Source organism: Pseudopipra pipra, chromosome 6 (genome assembly GCF_036250125.1).
Source record: "Pseudopipra pipra isolate bDixPip1 chromosome 6, bDixPip1.hap1, whole genome shotgun sequence".
Classification (NCBI taxonomy): Eukaryota; Metazoa; Chordata; class Aves; order Passeriformes; family Pipridae; genus Pseudopipra; species Pseudopipra pipra.
Window position 1 is genome coordinate 19,164,920 of NC_087554.1, and position 20,184 is coordinate 19,185,103.

Below are 20,184 nucleotides of genomic sequence, written 5' to 3' on the forward strand. Positions count from 1 at the left end.
ATCTGCTGGCTCTCCCTGGCATTAGCAGACTATTTGCTCCTGGGGGTCTGTGTCAGTCCATACAGATCCCCAATTCATCCTAAACTGCTTTGCTGGCATGCACTGGATTAAGTGCCCTGCACTCCCATGACCTTAGCAGAGACCAGGCTACCCCCATGCACAAAGGCAGGCTTTGCCTAAAAACCAGACATCTCTGACCAAAGACATCCCTTTTTAATGGTCCCATCCCACATGGACAGCAATAAGACACAGCTTGCAAATGATGCAGATGTCATATCCTCTCCCTGCGACCGATACTTCTGGCTGAAATCCATCTATTTCAGGGCTATGATGAATAAATTATCCCACTGTTGGAGCACACACAGCAGAGCCTTTTTTCTCTGCAAAACTGTGCTGCCTGAACTGTTATATTTTTACATGCACCAACCACTTCCTAACCTTCCCAAGCAGAGTCAGGTTGAGATTTAAACCTGGGTTCAAACCAGCAGTGAAGAGGACAAAGATCACCTGACCCTCCCTGTGCTGAACCCCGAGTAACACAATTTAGCACTTCTTTGCAAGTTTGACATAGCTTAACTCTGCAAAACAGTGTGGTCCTTTCATGGACTCCTTTATTTTTGTGCCCTTTCCCTTGTGGAAGTGCAGCCAGAAAAAAGCACTATTGCATCATTCTAACCCCACCCATGTGAGGAATTGTGCTGGTGTCACTTTTTGCTGATGTTGCTACTGAAATTAAATCATGTCGCTACAAAATGTGTTGAGGAGAGACATGGAGACAAATCTGAAGTGATAACGAGCACAGGGAGCCTCAGGACATCACCTTAATTAAGATAATCCTATTTGTTTCTCATCCTGAAACAGGTTATGCCAGAAATTATTTTAGGCATGGTCAGGCCATTCTGGGCTAGGAACTGTAAAAGGTCTTCCTCTTTTTTTCACCCTGATTTCCTATAATCTGTGACAGCCACAAGACCCAGACTGCAACCAGCAGCAAACAGGGATGCACACTGGCTGCAGGTGAGGGAACAGGAAGCCAAACCTGCTGCTCTCTGGCAATGGCTCATGCCAGGGGTCTGAAAAAGCTGCTTTCTTGCCCACTGATGGGTAGCTGCTTTGGAGTCAGCACCCTGGATGGGTACAAAACCTCCCTCCTCCTGCGGACATTTCACAACACAGAGACTGAGACAACAACCTAAGCCCCGATCGGGTACAAAGATGCTGCAAAACACAGTGGTCTGCTTGGTAAGTCCCTCTTCATCAAGCACTCAATATGATCAGATGTCTGCCAGCTCCAGCATATGAACTGGAACTCAAAAGGTTGGCCCTGAAATCCAGAAAGTCCTAACCTGGAAAATAAGACAGGTTTCTACATCATTCATGCAGTCAAAGTCAGGGCAATTTCTCTGTGAAACTGCCTGTGGTTCCAGCAACAAGATTTTTTTTCCTTCTAAAAAAGCACAGTGTATCAAAATGAACATCAAAGGGAAGATTCCTGTCTTCAGTAAGAGGAATTTTTCAAAGATGACATCCTAGTCATTGTTAAAATAACATGGAGCTGCTGTCTTGTGACACTCTGGTTTCTATCATGTCAGCAAAGTGGCAAAGACAAACCTGAAGAAAACGTGCAAGGCAGATGTGTCAGCCTGAGTGCTCAGAGAGGGAACAAAACCAACCCACTCTGCTTTAAAAAAATCAGATCAAGGGCTTGTCAGATTTACTTTACTTAGAAAAGAAAACGTAGCCATCTCAAGGGCATGACTGTGATCCCAGCATAAGGTCTTTGAAATGCCACAGCTGAACTGCATCCAGCCGCTGTAACAGGAATATCTGAGCACCTTCCATGCTCCTGACATGAGAGCATGGGGTTGCACATCTAGGTGAAGGGTACAACCTAATTTTACTATTTTTTTAAAAGCACTTTTTTGTGCCTCTCAGGGTCTGTGTGGCTGCTACAGACCTCCCTGCCTGCACTTGTCTTGGCACAAGGCAGCAGGGTGTTAGGCTGGACGGGACTGAAACCAAAGTTCCTTTCTACTCTGGGGTCACCAGACTGCTCCCTTCCCTGCTTGGGGCCAAGCACTGCTTCTCTGTCTGCTGGGAGAGGGGACAGCCATTTCCAGTCCCCCAGCATGAAGACAATGCCATCTCTGTGCCCAAGAGTCATCGACCATTTACAGGCTGTTATAAATAACATCCTTTATTCTACTACAAGAGCTCTGTGATTTTCTGACCCAAAGACCCTCAAACCCCACTTGCCGGTCCAAGCCTTCGCCATCCAGCAGACCTGAGTGATGTCAGCCACAGTGTGCTTAACACACCCACTAATTATTAAAGTAAATCCAAGATAGATGGGGATCACTATTGCTCTACACCCCTCATGCCAGATTCTGTCTGTCCCCACTGGCTGACTCAGGGAAGTCAAGTTGTGCATCATTACTCGCCCCCAACATCCTCCAGGACCCAAAGGAATTCCCTGCACTCTGCTGGAATTCAGTGGTTTACCCACAAGGCCACTAAACAATTAGTGCTAACTTCTAATTAGGAAAAAAACAAGCCATAGGAGAGCCTCTAATTTTGCCTGTGGAGCAGCACCGATGAACCAAATAATTAGAACCACCCTGAAGTAAACAAAAAGACTTAAAAGTCCCAAGCCCATCTATGCCCTATCCCTGCTCTAATGAAGATGATTTTGGTTTTGTTTTTTTTTTTTAAAAAAGGATGAGACTACAGCTGGGTGAACTGATGGCTGGGCAAGGAGGATGCTCTGCTTGACATTATCCCTACAGCTATGCAAATATTCTCATCTGAGACATTTCTCTCTGTGTAACCCTATTAACCAAGCCCAAATTTCTCCCAAGGACTCTCAGTAGGAGCTAAAGCAACCCAGATAAACACCCCACTCCTCCTGCTAAACGTGAAGGCTATCTCCATCCTTGATTTTCACACACAGGTGGACACAAATCTAACACCTAAGTGGCTTTTCACAGGCACAGCTAGGAGCAAAATATGAAATCCAGGTGATGCTCTAGACAAATAATTCTTTCTCCAAGGAGAATTACAAGGAACATCAACTGGACCGTATCAGTCACATCTCCCACATCATTCCCAGGAGGTGGAGACACAGAAGCAATCTGTGGCGTGCACTGCCCCTGCTCTCACTGGGCAGGGACCCAGCTGGGCACACAAATATCTCTGCTGTGCTCCTGTTTGCACAGGGAAGCAGAAGTGCAAACCCGTCAGCAGCATTTAGGAAACCCTTTTTAAAACCATGTAAGTCAGAACAGGACTTTTCCCTCGACTGGTAACCCAGCAATTTCAAGGAAAGGTTTAAAATATTAAAGACCAATGAGTAGAATTAGGCACTGTTCCAGTGATCTCTGGTTTCTCTATCAACTTTTTGAAAGCCTGACTCATCATAAGGATGCACCAGACCCGCCCTTCCAGACACATGCTCTTTCTTTTCCTCCTTACCTTGTCACTGTTTCTGTATTTGCCCCATTTCTTCAGCATCTTAAGCCACTTGTCCACACGTTCAATTTCCTGCTGTTTTTGCTGGTGGAGGGAAGAGAAGATAAATTTAAGAAAAAAAAGCCCCAGAAGATAACTCCTGAAAACACAAAACTTCGTTCTCTTAGATTTAAACTTCTATGAAAGACTTCGCATTAGAGATGGGAATAATCCACTGCTGCTTGCAGAAACTGGTAATTTCAACCCATGGTAATTAAAAGTAGCATTGGTAAAAATGACAAGACACACAGGCTTAACATAGAGAAAGCATTTCCAAGAGGATATTCCTTGACAATAAAAATACTTGCAGGTTCAGCTAGCCTCAAAAACTGTATCACTGTATCAGACTGGCAGAAACATGATGCTGCTGAGTCCTTGTTAGTAGGATCCTAACAGAGGACATGCTTTCATCTCAGGGAAGATGAGGATGGAGATGACCTCTTTCCCCTGCACACGCAGTCCCCCTTTTCAAGCCACAGCTGCTGAGCACTGTGCCAAAGCAGAGGGAAAAGCCCAAAATTGCTTGAAAAGGTGCTTTTTCAGTTTGGCGTGGAAGAAGAGATGCCTGACCCAGGAAAATAAAAGCTCCAACAGCTGGGCATCGTGCAGAGTTCCCACCTCTGGGCAAGCAGCAGTGACCAGTGGGTGCTGGCTGCCTGCTTCGCTCTCACTTGCACACTCGTTTCCTCAAAAAACATTCCCTCCCCAGATGGTGTGATAAGGATGCCACATCCATGATGACTGAGCTGGCAGCTCTCACCTTCTCCTCCAAGGCGGTGCGGGTTGGCAGCTCCTGCTCACTGGAAAAGCAAGGGGTCACTGGTTACTTTGTGGGCAAGAAACCCCACTACCCAACAGGAGCTCCTGGGGGGTAATCAAGCACTGGACATAACTAGAAATCCTGGGCATATAGCTCCTCTTCAATACACACATCATTAGCAATTTAAAGTGTGTGGAAGCAGAATTTCTGGACAGCAATTTCTTCAAACCCCACTCCTACACACAGAATGCCTACTATTATAACTTTTGTTCATATTTGGAATAAAAATAGTTCTTTTAAGCATTCTTCCCAGGCACAGGGTGTGCATCTAAGTCATCTGTGCCTTGCTTCGGATGGGGATTTCCTAAGGGAACCAAAGATGATCAGATATCTCATCTCTTCCTATACCTCCCTGAATTGTTAGGTGCAAACACAAGAGCCTCTCCCTCTGTGACAGACTGTGGTCCTTCATGGAGGGACAGGAGCACCAGACTGCACCTTCTAATGCCAGGCTTGTGATAGGAAACCACTTCTGAGCCTCGCCTCAGAGGAGATTCAAAGCATCAGAGTGTTTGAACATGCACAGTTGAGGAAGGAGGCCCATCTCATCTTTCCTCCTGCATTTGGGATTGATCAAGCCAACCCATAGAGCAGCTTATAAGAAAGATGCTGGGCCTGTCATGCTTGGTGCAGAAGGATGGCCCACACACATACACAGGTCAGAGGAGACAGGATTGGGCAGGAGGACTTACTGTAGGAATCCAAACCGGTCTGTAACTTTATACAGGGTGAAATCAGCATCTTCCCAGTGGTCAATCGGAGCTCCTTCCTGTCTGCCCTGAAAACAGAAAGAACATTTGTGAGCTGGTCCCAGCATCAGGAATGACCTCATCCCACCCCCAAAGCCCATATCCCTCTCTCCCTGCATGCTGAAAGGCACAGAGCAAGAAATGCAAAACCTGTGCTAAAGAGACAAATACAACACAGGCAAGAGAAAAACAGGCAAGTTCAGTCTATCCAGCATTCCATGCATGCCTCTGCTACAGGTTGGGAAGGGCTGTACATCAGAGAAACCGGTGCTGTCAGGCACAAGCTGTCCTGATGTTAAGGGAGCACTGAGCATTAGAAGCCCAGCACCTTTTGGGATCTATACTGAGCACACAGGGGATCCTCAAGAAACTCCATGGATATAGTGAAAGGACATGTGCAGGCAGAAGAATGCAGGGAGAGCTGGCATGAAGCCTGATGGCATGAGGGTTTTTGGGGCAATGTCTGCAGGGAAGCAATTCTTATTTGAAGCATTCCTAGCTACTAGCTTCAGCCTTAGCCAGCACGCTGGGGAGAGACTCGAGGCTGGTACCTTCTCATACTTGGCAACGATCTCTGCTTTTTCCTGGGCTATTAAAGACTCTATATCCTTCTTCATATCAGAAGCTGTAAGAAAAAAAAAAGGAGGGGGGGGAAGGAGATACATAAATGTGTAGACACCATGAGAAATACCTGGAGAAGTGCTAATACAAAGCATGTTTGCTGACAACTTTAGTTGCCATCCATATCACAAAGCTAAAATTAGGCTGAGGTTGAAAAGCTGCTGTACAAAGCATTTGCAGGGTTTGCCTGAACACAGCAGGACTGCCAGCTCCCTGCTCCCTGCACGAGGACACAACCGAATCTGAGCAAGGGGGAGGCTAAAGCCAGGCCACTGCAGGCCACATTACCCAAATGTTTGGACCATTGCAGCTCTCTAATGGATACCAGGAGCCATCCTGACCTTCCTTTAAGAGGAACAAGAAGGATTCTTGTCATTGGACAGCCTACCCCAGCTTCTGGTTGAAGCTGCATCTCAGCAGTGGTGCTTGCCACCAAAATAAGCCAGAGCAGCCAAAGGCGTCACACTTGGGATCTTCTGAAGGATGTGATCATTCCTTGAGGGGAAAAAATCTGGGGGAGATATGATGAGCAAAAGCATCAGCACTCTCCAAGGCTCAGCCTACTTCTCCACACCTTCAGACATCTGCAAGAGATTATTTGTCTCATCTTAACAACTCCTTAATGCAACCTGTTTGTTGCCACATCTTTCAGGCATGATGGAGATGGCTGGGACATCCATCTTTCCCTCATTCTTCATTTTGGAAGCAGTTGCCAGCAGTGTGATAGAAATATTACACCACATGCAATATAATCAGGGCTATCAGGACAGCTCTTTAGTAACCTATTATCAGCCAACAGCACAGGCATGGCACCACTTGACACCAATCCGTACGGACACTGGAAAAAGGCAAATTCTTCAAATTCATGACAGGAATGGGTGTATCTTTCCCCATTACTGACAATCAAAACAGAGCAAGGATGGAAATATTAAAGTGTATTTTGTTCTTTTATTTTTCCAAGCTCTCACTTCAAGCATGAACTTTGCTCAATACATTTTAATCACAGCTTAATTTTTCAAAGTAGCAAGATTTGAGTAACTGTCTCACAGTGTCATCTGATATATCTGCATCTCCTCCTTCTCCTGTGAAGTTTAACCCAAAGGCAATTCCACTCCCCCACTTCTGACACTGTTTTTTTTGGTTGTTACGGGGCCACAAAATTCAAATGATGTCCTTTATGTGCTGCTAAAAATACAAATATTCTGCAGGCTGCAGGGAAAAAATAAACTGTACGTCAAATTAAACGGGAAATTTTTCAAGACGTTTACAAAGCAAAAGCTATTCTGAACATCTATGACCACACTCTGTAATAGAATAACCAAAGGAAGAGCAACTTGGAGAGCAGCAAGAACACATATATTTTGGCATCCACCTCTGCAAAAGCCTCTCTGCAGCCAGAAACACCAGACTGGTGCAAACGAGCCAGTTTTGCATCTCATGCCTGGAGTATGCATATTTATTTTCTCTTTCTACTATAATAGTACAAAAGTCCAAATTTAGGAAAAAACTTGAAAGCAGAGAAAATGGTTGATGGCAGTGGGAAGGATGGAGATGGTAAGTGGCTGCACCAGCCTCATCTGATCACAATACTGCTGCTTTGTGGAGTACAGAGACAGTGCTGTGCTCAGCTAGGTGATTTTCAAAGTACTCTAGAGAGGGAACAGAATATAGCTTAGCTCTGCAATAGCCTATATTGAATATGGATTTTTTTTTTATTTCATTCTGCACATACTCAAACTCCAGAGTAGTTTGACGCCATGAATTATATAGCATTTGCTTGAGGAAAATGACACCTTGTGTACATGGAAACTACTGAGACATTTTGTTTTCTGAAGCATTTGAGGAAACACATCATTTTTTTCCTTGATATAAACAGGCTTCCTACAGAAAGAAACAGGCTGTACCTGCCATGCTTCTCCATATACCTATATATGCCTGCATACTTTCTTTTTTTTTTTGTAATACCACTCAAATTATTTTCTCAAGCCTGACACCCAATTTTCTCCCACCAGTACGGTATTTTCCTAGCAAACAGATTTTTTTTCCACAACAAACACACAAGATGAAGTTGCTATGAACAGGAATGGTAAGAAAACTTGAACAATGCAACAATGGTACTACATAAATTTACTGGGACATCAGCAACAGAAAGCTCCAAGCCATGCACACTTAAATTCAACTGGGAAACAAAGTTATCAAGTAGTTCCTTTTAAAAAGGACAAATTGAAAACACCCACAATCTGTCATCTCACACTAAAACTTGCAGCTTCCAGTTTACAATTTAAGGAAGTAAAAATTAATCTCAGCAAGAGTAAGCCTAAAGATTTTTAATGAAAATGCATATTACTACCTACCTGCATTGAACACTATCTAGCCATCGGTAAGCCTGAAACAAAATACCAAATTTTTGGATGAAAACAACTTTCCTGAAATTAATTCACCAGCTGGGATCTCAAATATTGGCAGTGGGAAGAAGGTGTCTGCATCAAAAATCCAAGACTTGGTGTATGTTCTCCACAAAGCAGATTTACTGTTATAACCTTCCCCATATTTTTCCAGTCAAATCTGCCGAGCTCCCGTTGCCCCACATGAGGTGGTACCCAGTGGGACCAGCCTGGCTGGGAGCATGGGAACCTCTGCCCAGCAGTCATCCAGGCCATTGCTGCAACCCTGCTCGTTGCCCAGATGAAGAACAAAACTTTTCCCATGGCCCAGCAACAGTGCTCTCTGTGACACAGTCCAGGACACACACACACATGTCCCTGCTACCCCCAGTCATGACTCTATCTCTCATTCTTATAAATCCATTAACAATTGCCCTGCCAGTACTTGCATCAAGTGTCACTTGGCAGAAGGGCTTTTGGAAATGAAAATATCAGTAAAATCTCTTTTTACGAAGCATAGCATAGCAACATGTTCTCAATCTTGGGCTGGATTTGAGGATATTCTGGAATCAAATTTTTGAATTTTTTGTATTGTAAAACAGCATTTACTCAAGCTATTTAAGATTAAGACTATCTCTTTTGGTTTTCTGGCAGGAGATCATTGAAAAAGGAGAAATGGTTTTAGGTGAACATGTGTTCACATTCTGAATGCGCCCATTTAACTTTAAATACAGAGTGCTGCTAGGAGAAGAAAAAAAAAGTACATTTTGACACACTGTACTTCACCATCATTCTGGCCTCTATCAGACTGAAACTACTGCTGTGGAATAAAGTAAAAAAGGTATATACTTACTACAACCACATCCACCACTGCTGAAACTCAACAAGTCGCTGTTCCTGTTTCATGTTCTATTTTAAAAGAACATTTTAACACAGCATTTTATGTCTTTAGCCATCTATGTTATAAGCCTACAATTTTTCCTTTAGAGAATAGTTTTAAAGAAAAGGCTTATGCATCTATGCAAATGAAAATGCTTATACAACATCTGCTAAGAGGTGAGACCCTCTCGTGACACAACTGCAGTCTGCAACACTTCCCAGCAAAGCACTGCTTTCACTTCTAAAGCCAGTATTAGTTGTAAGGTGACTCGTGCACTTGCACGTCATGGAATAAACCTGGGCATGCAAAGCAGTACAAGGGGCTAAAATCCCTATCGTGGCTTTTTTAAGTGCATGAAATGCACCTCGACACCCTTCAAACCACACAGACTCATGGCTTGGAGCAAACTGTCCATCCTGGTTGCCTGGTAAAATTTACTGGGCACAGTCAGCAGCTGCAAGCCAAGGGGGGCTGTCACCAGAGGCTCTTCTCCCACATGCTTAAAGCCTTTCAGAAGCAAAGCTGTGGGGTTACACCACTGCACGTACCTACCAAGCACAGCCAGAATGAGCACGGCTTTTGGACTGCTTCAACTGCATCACCATGGCCCAAGGAAACCCTAGAGCTTCCCAAGACATCCAGGAGGGGCTGTGGGCTGTTGCAGACAGGCGCTGGCATGCATGGCTGTGTGCCCTGTGCCCCAGAGGTGACGAGATGAGGGGGAAGTGATGGCCACAGGCTCCTAACTGCAGGTAGAGCTTCTGCTTCGTGAGAACCAGCCCCCACATGAAAGTCAAGCTGCTCCTGAGGTCTTGGTACAAGATTGACAAGCATCTCCACCTCCAGTGTTGCAGTGTTGCTGCTGCTGCAGTATTTTTTTTACTATAAACCCAATTTCTATTCCAAAATGGACAACACACTCAATGTGCTTGCATCGAGCATGTCTGCTGATCCCCATCTGCAGCCCCTCTCTCACTAACAAACCCAGACTGCAAACATCCTGGCCAGGCACTGGCTTCAAAACAACATATCACTGGTCTGTGCATCACCAACCTTAGCCCAAACCTGGCACACGCTAGAACCCTGCTACTGGAACGGAAATCAAGACCTGCACTCACAAAGTGAATTATGACTTCAGGAATGAAATTACTATCAAGCAGGATGAACCAAGATACAGGACATCCTGTTTGCATGTTTATTTCCTTGACTACAATCCAAGAGCACACAAGCAAGCTTTTTTGTTTGTTTGAAGAGCATAAGGAGCACTAGCTGAATTGCAGGGAGGTTTATGTTTTAACTGTCTTGGGGTCTTTGAAAATGACTGCACATAGATCACTTTAGATGAATCACAGATGTGTTACAGAAAATTCAAATGAGCTTCTGTCCTAGTAAACTTGCATTGTATCTGAAACTGCACAGGATGCTGTGCTGGATAAAACCACGGTCACCTCCTACAGTAGAGGTACTGGGAACACCCAAGGGAGAACTGCAACTCACTTTGATGCCATCAGCAATATCCCAACAAATCAGGGGATTCAGCATCACTGCAGATGAGATCCTGCTGATTTATTAGCATGTGTACCCACAGCACACAATGGCTCTCAGGGCGATTCTCATCTGCTCCAGAGCCGGTTTGTGAGTTCAGAGAAGACAGGATGAAAATACAGCCCAGCTCCAAGCTCCCTTACCTGAGCGTTGTATCAGGTGCCGAGATGCATCAGCTCAGCTGGAGTTGTCCACTCCCCTGCGGGCATCTACCTGGCAGGAGCCAGCTGTCCCTGTTGTGGGGTGGTGAGGACCCCCAGCAGCCACAGCGCACTGGTCAAATGCCCCTCAGCTCACTTGTGCTGCCCCAACTCTATGCAGTGGCTCTCCTCCACCCTCTGCTTCTCTGGCATGTGAGAGCTCACTGTAGGTGGCTGGGAGAAAAGGCAAGGCAGGAGGCAATCCACACGCACGCTCTCTTGTCCCCCAGGCTCACTGCAAAGGAAATAAGAAGTTAGTAAGCTTTACAGGCATGATGAAGGCTCGATCCTTTACCAGAACAGGGGTCTTTCCACATGGAGGAAAAGGCAGGTCCCACTGGAGCAGGCAGAAAGAGCCTGGTGGGGAGGGAACAGCCTGTAACAACAGGGGACTCAATGGCAGAAGGCAAACTACGCTCATCTGCATTGCAAAAAAAACCCCTGGTGTGGTTTTCCTGGCCATTTTCTGGCCTGGTTGAGTGCCAAGGGATAGAGGGGCTTCCCCTTCAGGTCTGAGAATCCAGCACACCTTTGTACCAGCAGGCACGTTGTACTGGCAACTCAGCAAGCAGAATATGCCCCCAGCCTAAGTCAAAGGCACAGTATTACACCCAACTTCAGCTGATCTAAGAGCATGTTGCCACCAAGAAGGGCTGCAGTGGAGGGTCCAGGCCATTCCTGTGGACTTTGGTCAGGTTAAGACCATCAATACAACATCACTGACTTGCATGGCAGAAGAGTTGGCACTGGCCGTGCCACCTGAGCCACTTACCAGCCCTTGCAGCTCCTACCTGATACATCCAAACAGCTAACAGTTCAAAGGACACCAGAGCCCAACATACAGCTATTGTTTATAAAAAACTCCAAGGTTTTAGTTCTCACTTTCAGCAATTCAGAGAAGCAAAGTACTGGTTTCACAAGTGAGAACTCAAGACATCACCCCAAAGCACGATGCTCTGTTTGCAACCAGCAAGCACTGGGAGAGGAAGCACAGCTCACTGTCATGGGCAGCCACTTCAACAATGCCATCTCTCCTCCAAATCCCCACACAAGCACCTGTGAATGGAGCTATCCCCACATTCCTGGGCGGTCCTGTGCTGAATTTCCCTGCTGTCACCCCTCCAGCACCCAGATACAACAACTTGGAGACCCCAGATGCAGAAGACCTTGCACTCTTTCTATCTAGAGGTGGCTACCTTCAAAAACAAACAACCCATAACACAGATTACATTTTATGTAAGTGATCACTGAGTACGTTATAATGTGGCTTAAATGCATTATAATGCAGATTACACGCATTTCCCTCTGTTCTCCCAATTTGCACCAAGTTTTTACAGTACAATGGTAAGGTGTGGTCACAAGATAATAATACTTTGCCACTAGACTATGGCAGTATCAAGAAAACCAAATACATTGGCCCAGTCTTCTAGTTATAGAAATAACTAAAACCATGTAAGATTGCAATTACATGCCATCCCATCCACTCATCACAACCAGCGTGATGGTAGCACTGACAGTAAACAAAATCTGAACCCTCTCCCCACCATCCTTCTCCCTGTGTTCCCAGTACTTACATCTCACTCTCATTTTCACACACATTTTTGGTGCTGTGCCTTGGCAGCCAGGTTAAGATCTTCCACCCAAGGATGGAGATGGGAGGAGAGAAGCAAGAGGGCTAATACAGGGATTTGCTCTCCTCCCTGCTTACGCTCAGTAAGCCCAGCCTTAGTGCTTCTGCACAGCTCAGCTGTTGCAATGTCAGAACATGCAGCTTTAGATGTAAGCTAAACCCTCCGAGCAGAGCAGTGAGTCTATAAGCAATTCTTTGTCAGCTTCTATTTTTAGACCTCACAGGGAATAAAAGAGCATCCAAACACTTTTTAAGCTCTTTTTAACATGAACTCATCTTCTACATACAACAACAGCAAAAAAAGCCAAACGGAAGACCGCACAAAAATCCCAAGATGCATCATTATTTAAATAATTTTTCATTTTAAAAAAGGAAGTAAACTGAAGAATGCAAAAGTCCACACGCTGCTTTGGGAATTGAAAATTAATTTTCTCTCTGCACTCCCTCCTTCTTCCATTCCAGTGGCTATAAAAAGGCCAAAAAAAAGCCAGAGGGAAAACAAAAAAAAAACCTCTTTTTTCGGGTGATGCACTGACCTGGAAAGGAACTATATAAACACAGTGCTTAGGAGCTGGCTTCTTCTGTTTGCTTAAGACTGTAAGAGCAGTTTACTTCTCTTTAACTATAAACTAAAGGATGCTACAATGATGGTCATTCTGCATTGGACATGCATTCCTCTTAAAATACTGCATTTTATTCCTTTTGGTAAATGTAGCAACACCAAGGGACACAATACTTTTCCTTTTTACCATTCCCACTGTCATCCTTGCCTCCAGCTATACTTGGCAATTTTGGGTAAGCTAAAGGCTCCTTTTGCATCTTCTTTTGCTATTTAAAACTTTTCCTGGTTTTAGCTTGGCAGGCACTGTCAGCTAGAGGCCACCCAAACCTAACACGTGCCCGAAGCAGCAGGGTGAGGACACGTGTCCTGGTTGATACCCAAGATGTCACCCTGGGCACAGTGGAGCTAACGATGGTCCCTAGCCAAAACCCAAAGAACAAGGATGCAAACATAAGCTATCATGCTGCCGGCAACCTGTGCTCTCTTTGGCACAGACAGGCAGCACCTTTTTTAAAACACATGCAAATAACAAATGTACCATTATATAAAGTCACTGGGGCATCCAATGAAATAAAGGAGTAGGAAGTTAAAAATCTACGAACAAGATGCAGCTTGTCCATGAAAAACTTGTCCAAAATAACTATTAAGGGGAATGACTTATAGATATCTAAGCTGAGTTAAAGTGAGATGTATGCTCCTATGCTGACCGTGTCGGTCTTGCACTGCTTGCCAGAGCCCCAGGCTGCACCCCATTTTTAGGAGGGGAGGCAGCTTCAGCCATTAGGCTGACCCAGACTAATGCCCAGCCCCTAGGAAAATATGTTTTAAATTACATTCTCTGAGTACCACCCTCATTCCTTCAATCATTTTAACGAGTTTAATCAGCTCACACTGCCTCCAAATACAGAACCCTTGCAGTAAATTATTTGTATTTGGCAGCCTCTGCAGAGGACACTCCCTGATCATTTTGCTGGCAGTCCCCTGGACTTGCATTACTTTCCAACAGCATCTCTGGATGCTAATGGGCGAACTTTTGTTAACTTCTTTTCTACCAAAGCCCCATGCAAGCGTATCCAACAATAGAAAACTTCAGAGAAATAAGAAGTATTTGATCCGACACCAGAAAGGACTGAGAAAATGTCTCCCAAAACTTTTTTACAGCCTTGAACTACATGCTGGCAGTCTTGGATCACCTTCTTGTCTTGCAAGTGCCTTAACATTGCTTCCATGAGGATCTGTTCCATGATCTTTCCAGCCACAGAGGTGAGGCTCATTGGTCTGTAGTTCCCAGGGTGCTCCTTTCTACCCTTCTTAAAAATAGGAGTGATGTTTCCCTTTTTTCCAGTCACCATGGACTTTGCCTGACCACTGTGACTTTTCAAACATGATGGACAGTGGCCTGCCAATCACATCAGCCGGTTCCTTATGGATCCTGAGATGCATCTCATCAGGCCCCACAGACTCGTGCCTAATCACTTTCATCAGGTGGTCTCAAACCTGCTCTTTGCTTACAGTATGAGGGACTTCACTCCCCCAGTCTCCCCCTGGAGGTTCAGGGACTTGAGAGATGTGGGAAGCCCGACTGCCAGTGAAGACCAAGGCAAAGGAATTGTTGAGTACTTCAGCCTCCTCCACATCTTTTGTTACCAGTTCTCTCTTCTCATCATGGTTGTCTTGCCTTTGAGGAAATTTTTCACATAAGAAGTCCTCCCCTCTTCTCTTAGTGGAAAACATGTTCATAAAATCCAACTGAAATGAAGACTTAAGGTAGAGGTAATATTTCAGCTTATGAAATGGTCAGGTAGGACACCCTGTTAAAAGCAGCTTGCCAGCTTACAAGTCAATATAAAAATAACTCAGAGATCCTTGGGTTCTTTTAATAATGTTGAAATCAACACCTGTGTCATTTGGTCAGGGCTCCAAAATACATTTTAAAATTCACAGTGTGTTTGGCTGTTACCACTTTACTGTGGTCAGTGAAAACTAGACCTACCACTGGGGTTGAAAGATAGACAAGCAATTTCCCAGCTAGGGAAAATTAAACGGTACCAACGTTTTGGAGTAAGCCATATTACTGCAGCAACAGCTTCTGTACTGAAGTTACCAGTTCAACGAATTGATGCTCAGGGGATTGGTGAAAACACAGCTGGGCAGGCAGGTGTTGGATGCTGGTAAGAGTTAAGTGTGGAAGAAGATGCAAACTTCCCAGTCCCCGGCAAAGCCCTAACGCTGGTAGCAGGCAGCTGGTGAGGTGCCATGCCAGGCAGTGTGACAAGGGCTAAGCAGCACCAGCTCCCTATCATCAGCACAGCCAAACCAGTGCTCCTGAAACTGTGGCCTGACCCAGCCAACCACAACGCCATGCAAGCGTGGCACACATCTCTCTGTGACTGCAGCTGGGAGTGTCCGGTCTCAGAGCAATGCCTTGCATGTCCCTCATGCAGGGATGTAAACAGCTGCTGCCCCTGCATGTGAGCTTGGGGGATAAAATGAGTCTTATCTCCTCCTCCACCAGCCTCACGTTCACCCTAAAGACCCCAACACCACTTTTTTGCTTGCAAACATACCTTCAGCACTTGAGAAATTTCCTAATTAGCTAAACACCACTCTGCAGGCTTGGCAAGGATTGCTGACATCACCACACTGCCATCCCACAGGCTTTACCACAATGGCAGTGCTTTCCCCCAACCCTCAGCAGCGAGGTCGAGCCCCCAGAATGCACGCCTCCATCAGGGAGATGGCAGAACACTGCCACACTTCGTGGCATGTACCACCACGTAATAGTGTATACCACTAGCATCCCTAGGGCACCTCAAATCAGTGTGAACCACAAATTCAGGGTTGCCAACTCAGTGTCCTCCTCACCCCTGGCTTGGAAACCACCTGTGATGTTGTGATCATCATGGGGAGGCATGAATTCAGCTTTGTTTATGAGGGGAGAACACTACCCTGAGCACATTATCTGGGTCAATCCTTATTTAACACCATAAAGGACTCAGAGGTGAAAGAGCAGCAAAATGAATGGCCTGAGCCAGCCCCCTGTTTGGAATCCAGCTCCATGTGGTGCATGGAGAGCCCCAAGCAGGTCCAGTGTGAACCTGAATCTGCAGGTGCCTGCCACCGTGAAGCCCAGGACCCAAGGGGATGTACAACCGAGAGAGCCAGGTGACATGAGCAGACATCAAACTAGATGCCATATTTGCATTTCTAGATTTTTCAGAGGCATTCAGCAGCACCTTTAATCAAACATGCTTGCGGAAGCAACACAAGGAACTCCAGAAAAACCCATGCTCAGAACCGCAGTGGATCTATTACCTACATTTACTGTTTTGCATGTCCTCAGCACTTCTGATCTGCATAATGGACTGCAATGGAGGTGGGATAAAAGCAAGTCAAAGGAGACCACAGCAGGCTCAAGTCTATTAATGGACATGATTGAGAAGGGTTTCTCCAGTGAAAGCTGGAGCTTGCTTTGGGAAAGTTACAGTAAAAGTTAAAAAACCTCTTCTTGGACAAGATAAAAAGCAGAGGGAGAAGTTTAAGTACATGAGAACTTGTGACAGTGACATAAAGACAAGCATTTGGTACGATGGAGAGCCATGTAAGGGTGTCCAGAAAAGCAGCAGGAAATTATGTTCTCCCCAGGAAATAACCAAAGACAACTCAAGTGTCACCTACATTTCAAGATGCAGTCTTAGCTGAAGGCATGCTCAGCTAAAGAAAAAAAACCCAAAACTATTCTGAACTGGAATGATACATTTGTCTTAAAAATGTTTTAATGTTCACTCAACAAAGCAACAACTAGACAGTTCACTTAAAACAGTTCACTTATAAATAAAAAATTTCAGTTAACTGCTACAAAAAAGGCATTTTCAAGCAGAATGATCATTTCCTCAGCAGCTTGGGAAATTAATCTTCCTGTTCAAAAATCAAAACCTGGGAGAGCTGAATCCATCCTACTAAATGATAGCTGAACTCTGCACTGTGCAAAAAAGCTTGGAAAAGGGAAGTTGCCAATAAATAAGCATCTGAGGGCAGTGGAATGCCTTTTGATAGGAAAGGCACTTTTTTCCCTGACATAAAGAATGGGTCCAACACAAAGAGTAAGATCCCTGCTTGAGTTAGAACATGCCTGCAGGACTTCAGATAAAACTTCAACATTGAATAGCAATTGCAGGGGAGCTTTTTGCATTGTTTTTTACACAACCTCGAGTCTTTCCATAGAAGAATCTTTCCAGAGAACAGAGATCAGAGCTGGTTCACTCTTTATCATCACTGTCAGTTGAGTAGAGAAGGGCCTCTGTGAGTTCTCCCTTTAATTTAAAGCACAGTTGCTTAAGTTTTGTCCTGAGTACAAACCAAGGAGTTCAACTCCCCAGTTCCCATTTGCCACTTAAGCCTGGACCTGGATTCCCATCTTGGCTCACTGGTCACAGACCTTCCTTTAGCATCTGCTTCACACAGGTGCACAGCTGCAGCAAAACAAAAGCTGTGCCTCTCCCACCCATTCCAAGCAGCCTCTTGTTATGGATATCTCCTCTCCTAGGACCCGCTAGATGAGTATATGCACTAAATCTCTTTTGCAGCAGTAAAGCCTGTGCTGCCCTAGAGCTATTACATGTTTCTCCCACTTCCTTCCATTGACTACAAACAAAAGCTTGTACTGTTGCTCACCGTTATCAGAAAATATTTGCTTTCCCAGATTGTTTCTGCCCTCCCTGTTTTGGAAGGGTTTTCAGCAGAGTAACAGGCTCACTCCCAACAATAAGCAGCAGGGGGTGATTTGAGACAGAGGCCCTTCAGAGCCCACCCAGGAAATCCAGCCTGGACCCAGGCACAGCCTGGTCCTCCCCTTCCCAACCCTGCTGGGGACTGCACACTCCAGTACTGGCTCCATCACCTCACAGGTCCTGCGAAGGAGACAACGTTCCACCAGCATGGCTTGAAGAGACCCGGTCAGTTCTGCACCACTGACCTGGCTTCAAGTGGCTGCCTGTGTTTTCCAGCTGCAAACCATCTCCAGAAGATACTCTGTCCACTCTGAGTATCTGCTGTATTACACTCCAAGTATGATACTCTGAGAATCTGCCCTTCTCACCACACACTGCATTTCCTTCCTGCCAGATCTCTTATCACCATGTTTCACCCCCAAATCACCCAAATGAAGCTTCCACTCTTGCTGATGTTGCTCCTTTACTCAGCAACCAAAAGAAACACTCTCTCACCATGCACTAAGCCCATGGCATTTCTGCTAATGAGCGATGATAAAGAATTAAACACAGGTGTCACATGAAAACAGGGTACCAAGCTCACAGTTCCCAAAAAAGCAATACTTAGTCACTTTTTATTTTTAATGTAATCTTTTTTTAAGCAGCCAGAGAAACAAGTGTCAGGTCCTAAACCTAAGAAGGGCACCAAAAGTTTAAGTATTATTCAAGATATGAAACGTTGAACTACGGCACCCCAAGCTGATACCTTGCGGACTCCTGACTGAAATCTGCCCATGACAGTTGTTGCTAAGCCCAAACAGCTTTCTTATACATGCAGGGATTCTCTGCAACGAAAGCAATACCCAGATAACCATTTTATGCCCCAAAATCGACACAAGGGAAAATGTGGTGCCACAGACAACAGGCTCCTGCAGGAGCTCAGCACCTGCCCTGCACTCTTTCCTGATGAAAGCTCCCAGGAGGTCTCATTCAGAAAGGTCAGGTCTTAACTCTGGCCATCACTTTGGCACAAGGCTCTCCTGAAGACAGTTCTAAAATATGAGCTTCAAAATAAATAAGTAATGTCTTGGTCCCAAAATAAGGGGAGGAGAGAAGGGGGGAAGCAATAAGGCCACTTTGGCAAGTTTCTAATGTTGAATGATCCATAACCCCTTTCAAGCAAAATCCCCTTTACTGGGGCAAGTCCTGCCCAGCCCCAGAGCAGTGTGGGGCTTGCAAACACCCCCAAAGCCACTGTCCCCAGCCAGCAGCTGCAGGATGTGGGCTCATGTTTTTGCAGAGCAGCAACCCTTTTTTTTTTTTTTTCTGTCTCAAGGTTGGACCAGTGACCACATGCAGTGTCAACACCTTCAGTAGGCTGGTCTGTCACAGTGCCTGTGGTCATTAAAAAGGCACCGCAGCATGAAAGGATTTGCTGGAAAGCAAAACAGCCTCAGCTCAGGGAATGTTTCCTTAATTTCATTTCATTTATTGACAATTAGCAGAAACCATTGATAACTGATCTGGGTTCTGAAAAATAAAATATATAGAAACAAGTAAACAACAACTTAAAACACCTTCCTTGTCCCTTCCTCAGGTTCAGCCTAAGCCAAACACCTCTCCAGCCCCATCACCAGGTTCAACTTCCCTGATGCCCACTGTGATGGAGCAGTGCACCACAGATGCAGCACGGGCACCTCTTGCATATCTTACTCCTGCTCTCTTGCCCTCGAGCCTGTGTGTCCTTATTGTTTACACTCGGCTTAATTGCTTTCCTCCCACAGTGCCATCAGAGGCGAGCTTGGGGAAACACCTAACTCGGCTGTTCACTTTGGAAAGCCAGATCACCAAGAGACAGACAGCATCAGCAACCCAAACTGAAAAGACTCTCCTGCTTTTCATAACACTTGTCTTTGAGAAGCTTTTTCATGGCCTCTTTGATGTTCACAAAAGCCCAGGTCCAGCTTCTTTACTCTCAGGATCTGTTCTGGCTTTTCAGTCTATCAACAACAGGTGAGGAGAAGCCCATCAGACTGAGGACTTTCAGGTTTCACACAGGAATTTATTGGCTCTCTTATCTCAGAGACAACATCTGCAGGTAAATCCTAAGAGCCTCCAGACAGTCAGCCACAGCCCAAACCACAAAGACCTGAAATTTAAACTGCCATTCCTTACACCTGCCTTCCCATGGGATTCCTGGACTACAGCCTCTCCATTAGCACATCATTCCTCTGTCCAAGCTTTCCTCTTTCAACTATAAAAACTTGTCCCAATTCACTTTTTTGATCTCGTTTTCAACTGCTTTTAAGAAGCAGGCAGTGGCAATTTCACAGTTGCTCACAGGACAGAGGAAAACCTGAAGCATAAGCCATGCCTCTCAGCTGGGAAAGATCCCTCACAAGATGCACCCAACTCTAACATTGCACCCTTTTAGGTACCAAAATCCAACAGAAAACAAACAGATTTCAATAGTTCTACTGCCTGTGGGCTGCTCCTCCTTCTTCTCCTCCCCCCATCTTTGTCTGAAAAATCTTCTGGAACTACGAAAATTCTAAAGTGTTAAAGAAATGCATTATT

The 20,184-nt window shown here is 45.2% G+C and overlaps 1 protein-coding gene across 6 annotated transcripts in view; it reads right to left on the reverse strand.

Annotated features, from left to right (window-relative positions):
* LOC135415656 (USP6 N-terminal-like protein) overlaps window positions 1–20,184 on the reverse strand; it is a 77,925-nt gene that overhangs the window by 21,789 nt on the left and 35,952 nt on the right. For 2 of the 6 annotated variants that reach the window (XM_064657661.1, XM_064657662.1), the window contains 5 exons: window positions 10,650–10,941; window positions 5,628–5,701; window positions 5,020–5,105; window positions 4,268–4,307; window positions 3,472–3,552 (listed from right to left, as the gene is read on the reverse strand). In XM_064657661.1, coding sequence (XP_064513731.1) covers window positions 3,472–3,552; window positions 4,268–4,307; window positions 5,020–5,105; window positions 5,628–5,693 — 273 coding nt within the window. In that variant the 5' untranslated portion in view covers window positions 5,694–5,701; window positions 10,650–10,941. The other 4 variants (XM_064657664.1, XM_064657663.1, XM_064657660.1 and 1 more) reach the window with 4 other exon arrangements.